Genomic DNA, 5819 nt, shown 5'->3' on the forward strand with positions numbered 1-5819 from the left:
GATACTGGCTTGAGTAGTGTGATGGGAGCTGGGTGGATTTAGTCATCACCAATTTCATAAAGTGCTTGAGTTTTGCAAAAAATTTTGAACGTGTAGAAAGATACTCCACTAGAGAGATGAAGACAGTGGGCCAGAAGTAATGGATGTAAAGGGTGGGCATGATCAGTTCTTACGATTGAAAAGAACAAGGTCGGAAGTGGGATTGCTAATTCCTGGCCTCTGTCTCTAACTACCAAGCTGGAAGCCTCTGGAGATTCATTTCCTCATCAGCAAATCAGGCCTCAAGGAGCTCTAGCATCTTCTGGCTCCAAAATTCCACCATTTCCTTATTTAAAAGTCTCTGGTGATTCTGAAGGTAAACATATTTTCCTGGCCCAAGTCAAGAGTCAAAACTGTGAATCTTGGGAAATAACATTCAGGGGAGGGTGATGAGCCAGGCTTCAGAGTCAGAAATCCACACAGAAGGAACTGAGGGGCCATTTAAAGTTGGGGAGCAGGAGGATCATATGATTCTCCTTTCAAACATCTATGATGTTTGAAAATTTTTGAAAACACCTAATAAGCGATCATTCACTGACTCCAGGGTAGAGAGTCTAGACTGTGGCTGGGTGAATGTCTTCTAAGATTCATTCTTTCTGTGAAGCTATGCTTCTAATCAACACGGGAACATGATTGACAGAATCTCCTCTGCTGTGTTAATGATTTAAATATCTCATCATTTTCCCAGAAGAAATCAGACTCACAAAATGAAAGTATCCAACCAGAAGTTTATTATGTTAATAATCTCACATCGTAACTCCCCTTTGACCTTCACTACACTGCACTTCCATTATTTATCAATCTGGGAGCAGGAAGGAGGGGCGCAGCCAGATGAGAACATTTAAGAAACAAGCAATTCGTATGTGCCTATATGGTTCAGTGATGCTACTGCAAAGGAATACAAAATCAGGCACCAGGCTCTGGAATGAGACTTTTTTCAATTTCATTTGCCACGCTGCCGGAAATAGCGATTGTAGGCAGCATTGTAGCCGTAAACCATGGCATAGCGTTCGCAAAGTTTGAAGTCATCACAGGCTTCCCGGTTGAGCTCTTGGAAAGGCTTGGTACGTTCTCGGATTCTAGAAAGTGAAAAAAAAAAAAAAAAAAGAAGCCCAGATTAAGAAGCACGAAGAAAGTGGAGAAATCAGAAAAAAGAAAAGAAAAAAGGAGGAAGGAAATATTGGAGAGAGGTCCATTTGCCGCTCCCTTCCCCCCAATATTAAGAGATATTTGAAAAACAGGGATGAAAAGTGGAACAAGGGAAATTTAAAAAATGCAAACAGAAATTTTCTTTCTGTCCTTTCTGTCCTCGCTCCTCTTCATTTTTGAGTCTTTTACAAAATAGTCTTCTAGAAATTCAGTTGTTTTCTGTATATAGTTTTAAAATTCTTTGATTTAGGGATACAATTAGAAATAATATATGATTAAAAAACCCGTTTTTCACTCCTTTCAGATCTGAGCTGCTACACTGGGAAAAATTACTTCCCCCCACTAAGTTTATTTAAAAAAATTAATTAATTAGTTAATTATTTTTTAAATTAAATTTATTGGGTAGACATTGGTTAATAAAATTATGTAGGTTTCAATTGTACAATTCAATTATACATCATATGTGTATTGCATTGTGTGTTCCTCACCCAAAGTTAAATTTTATTACTCACCTCTCTTGGGCTTTAGCTCTCCATCTCTGCTGTTGGGATATAAAGGTATGAGCATTTCTCCTGTTAAGGAAGGGACCTTAAAACAGAAACAAACAATTGCAGTTTTAGGGAAACAGTCACTGAAAACATTTCCATGAATATTCTCTAACACAAATGAGATTGAAAGCTCATTAATGCATTCATTTTATTTAGGGATATGTAAAAATCAAAGGGAGAAGATAAGCAGATTTCTTAAACCGCCTGGTAAAAAGAAATTAATAACCCACTGAAGTGTCTTTGAGACTTGTCACATTGGCTGCTGCAATTTCTGTTTGTTTGTTTTGCCTTTGGGCAATCACTTTGCCTTTTTCAATTTTGATATTTCCATTCAGTGTGTTTTTAAAATTCCTTTGAGGAGAAATTCTCTCTGTCCTGAGGACTTGTAAAGCATACCTTGAGATTACTAGTAAATGAAACAGTTTAAACATGGCAAAAATAATGAATGAATTGAAAATGAATGATATGTTATTTCCTCCTATACTCAGTCTTTATAAGTTCAGAAATTCCATAGCATTCTACGCAATGTTGACGTCTGTGGTCTCTTAGCTGACTTGGCCTTCAATTCCGTACTTTGCCATTTGTCATTACTCCTTGTTTTCCATCTGTGTGGTTGATGTAGTGCCAACTTAAAATTTCCAAATGAGATTTTATGGCTCCTAAGTATGCTGGGTGCAGTTTAAATGCCATATTACACTGCTTCGAGCTTTAAAAATATGGTCATTTGGAGATTTTTATAGTCATTGGATTTTAAAATTTACTTTAGTTTTCCAAAAAGAGTCCTCTTTTCCCTCTGTTATATGTATTAACATTTTGTCTTTTTAAGAACAGGGAGAGATCCGTTAATACATGAGATTTAAATAAGGAAGTCAAATAAATATTCACTTACCAATTTCATAGGATTCCATGCTTTCATGAGATTCTAGAATTAAAAAGAAAAGATTTATTTTATTGTTATTTATCACACATTGCAATAGTCTAAATATTGAGAAAGGAGAGGAAAGACTCAAAAAGATGTCAGGACTATATTTAGCAATATAGTTATTTCACATTTTAGGCATTTAGGATTCATGAGTTGTTTTTCTAGCTTTGTCCTTGCTGTGGATATGTTTACACTTCAGTTTTTCTGATGCTGAAGAAGCTCGTGAACACAGTCTTGGCTGAAATTTCCTAAGGGCTCTGGCTGAAATTTCCTAAGGGCTCTGAGGTTTTCAGGCTGGTGAAATAAGACAGTTTAAGTGTTACACACGTCTCCAGAGAGTCATCTCCTCTGATTAACCTGGGACCTGTCGGAGAGCAGCGTTGAGGAAGGGACAAAAGGGTCTCGAAGACAGCCAGGTTTCTCCAGGCAGGAAGGGCAGATGCTCAGCTGGGCTTTTCCGAGACAGGCTTCTAGGAGGTTCCAAAAGCCTCTTAAGACCCTGTGTTAAACTGGCAGCCGCAAAAACCACTGTCTCCAGCTCACAACTCCCACCGGGCACAATGCCAGTTCAGAGAAAGAACTGAGATGACACCAAACCAGAAGATTTCTTCTTTCTACCACGCTCCTTCTTTCTACCTTTCTAGCAGGTAAATTTGGCAATGAGAGACTTATATTTGTAAGCAAGTGAATTTGCTTGAGAAGTTCAAAGGGAGGTCAAGAAACCAAATCCTCTGATACAGAAAGCTTGTGAATAATTTCAGGAGTTAGAAATAAAACACATATAGTTGTTAATATAATTTTGGCTTAAGAACAGCTAAAATATACGGATTATTGAAGCATAAGACTGAATGATCTAAGTAATTTTGATTCAGATTTTCTTTCATAGGCTTTGAACAATCATAGATATAGTTAACACACAGAAACCAGGCAAGATTTATCTTTTGACATAGAAATTATGAAATTAGTTTTTCTCTGAGAGTCTTTAAATGTAAAGCTTCATTTTTAAATTAATTTACCAAACACATGTAGTAAGTTCATGAGATTGTCATCCTGTCCCTAGAGAGAGCTATACTTAACACTTCATGTGAAAACTGATTTTTAAAGGTAAGTGATTCAATCAATATCCTTAACGAATTGTTACCAAAGTCAAAATAAAAATTCTTGAAAATGAGAACTCAGAGGCCGAGAATTCCCATACCTTCTTTCTGAAATAACAAAGTTTCCAAGTATCTAGTGACTTGCTACAGAAAGGACTCGCCTAATAAGTTGCATACAAGAGGCTGGTTAAGATATAAAAACGACTTGTTGGAACAGACATGGGACTTGAGACTTGGGACGTGTTAAATTAATGATACCCTCAGATTAGAATAGAGAAAGGGACAGGAAAGGAGGAGGGAGAGGAAAAATAGAAGTCAACTGAAGTCAGACGCAGAAAAGAAAATCCAGAGAAATGGCCGGAGAAAGATTTCTCACCATAACACAGAGCTACCACGGCCAAGGCAGCCAGAATGGAGAGAAGCAGCAGGCTCTTCATGGTCTCTCAGTGATCCTGTGGGTTGGTCTCTCTGTCTTGTGCAGCAGCAGTAGGAAGAGAGGCTCCTATAGGCTGTTAGTGAAAGGCTGTGGACTTTTTATAAGAACTAGAGCAGCTGAAAGGGGAGGAACCAGTAGGAGGGGGCCGGAGAAGGTGGGGACTGGTTGGCACTAAACTAGCACTGGGACTTTTCCCAAATATTCATTCCTTCCAGATATTATCTCCTCTGGGTGGGCAGTTTTCCTTCACTCGCGAATGTGACTGTGCTATGGTAGGATGTTGCCCTGATGTAGAAGTTGTGGCTGCCCTGGGTTTGGGACCAGACTTGGGCAAAGGTCCACAGAGAAAGGAGTTGTCACAAACACGTGTTTGCCTTTCTAATTCCTTCTGATCTACCCTCCTGGCCCTGACTGCTGGCCTTTCAGGTTTGGTCCTCAAACAGAGCCATAGTGTTCTGCTCATTCCCTTGATGGGTGGGTGAGCGGTTCTGGGGAAGAAAGGACTTCACTTCTTATGCTGTTCTAATTTAGACTTACGTTCCCAGTAGGGCTGAATGAGCGACCCGGGACCAGCTGGGCATTTGCCTGGTGATATGCACCTTTTGCATTTTTCAAGTGCTCAGTAGCGTGGAGATGTTCGGTGGCTCTGTAAGTGAGCTCTGTTTCCTCAGTTGACTCCTTTGTTAACTTGCCAATCCAGTTTTGTAACTTGAGTCCAGACCTGTGTCTTAATGCTCTCTTAGGCTAGATGTCACATATCTAAAGTACAGCAAGGACAAGGAGGTACCCATGTCTCATTTTCTGAAGGCATTGTCCTGATAACTAACAAATTCATTATGCTTTTAAGTGAGTGGCAGATGAGATGCAAGGTACTGTGCTAGGTGCTGTGAGGGATCTAGAAACAAAAAAGACACATCCCTAAAGGGGTAAGTAATATTTCTTTACAACTATTCACTGCATTCTCTGCTCATAAGCTGATTCTCCTTCTCTCTCTCTCTCTCTCTCTCTCTCTCTCTCCCCACACACACACACACATACTCTCGATATCAGAAGTGCTTTTTCTTTTCTTACAGGAGGATATTGCAATCTGATGCCTCTGGCTGAGCTTTTTTTTTTGCTTCTTGAACAATTAGTAAACCTTTCTATCAGATGTGTCTCTGGAAGAGCAAAAGGCTGGGTTGGGAGTGGGTGAGTATTCTTTTCAATAATGATTTATTTTAAGGAGCAGTGATAAATAACTAGGTGGAGCCTCATGCCTCATTCCTCTTTTCGTCTTATCGGCATGGCTTTTCCTCCCAACCTTCACCCTGTGAAGAGCTTTTAGAAATACTAAAGGATTCCCTGTTAAAGAAAATAGCTCATTTGTAATCTGAAAGATGAATGAATTCTGAGGGGCCAATAAAATTCTGGTTTTCTCTTCAGATTTTTTCATGTTGAGAGATATACTTTTTTTGTGTGAAAAATATTAAAGAAGACATATTAAATAAAAAATAAGACAATGTTATGTTCATCTCTGATAAATTCAATCATCATGATTTCTACTCATAAGATTTGTGGTTGTTCCTCTCTTTAAATCACAAACTTTCTCTCAGTGTTTGTCTTCTGTGTCCCTTTTCCAAGATAAATCA

At 38.8% G+C, this 5819-nt stretch overlaps 1 protein-coding gene across 1 annotated transcript; it reads right to left on the bottom strand.

The window, feature by feature from the left end:
- Window positions 1–747: 747 nt before the first annotated feature.
- Window positions 748–4289, bottom strand: MGP (matrix Gla protein). Its single transcript, XM_039876425.1, has 4 exons — window positions 4132–4289; window positions 2626–2658; window positions 1701–1776; window positions 748–1118 (listed from the first exon to the last, which is right to left on the bottom strand). Exons 1-4 carry the CDS (start codon window positions 4190–4192, stop codon window positions 983–985), a joined length of 306 nt encoding a protein of 101 aa, XP_039732359.1. The 5' UTR covers window positions 4193–4289; the 3' UTR covers window positions 748–982.
- Between the last annotated feature and the right edge of the window lie 1530 nt (window positions 4290–5819).

The sequence above is a fragment of the Pteropus medius genome, unplaced genomic scaffold (genome assembly GCF_902729225.1).
Source record: "Pteropus medius unplaced genomic scaffold, Ma_sr-lr_union100, whole genome shotgun sequence".
NCBI lineage: Eukaryota > Metazoa > Chordata > Mammalia > Chiroptera > Pteropodidae > Pteropus > Pteropus medius.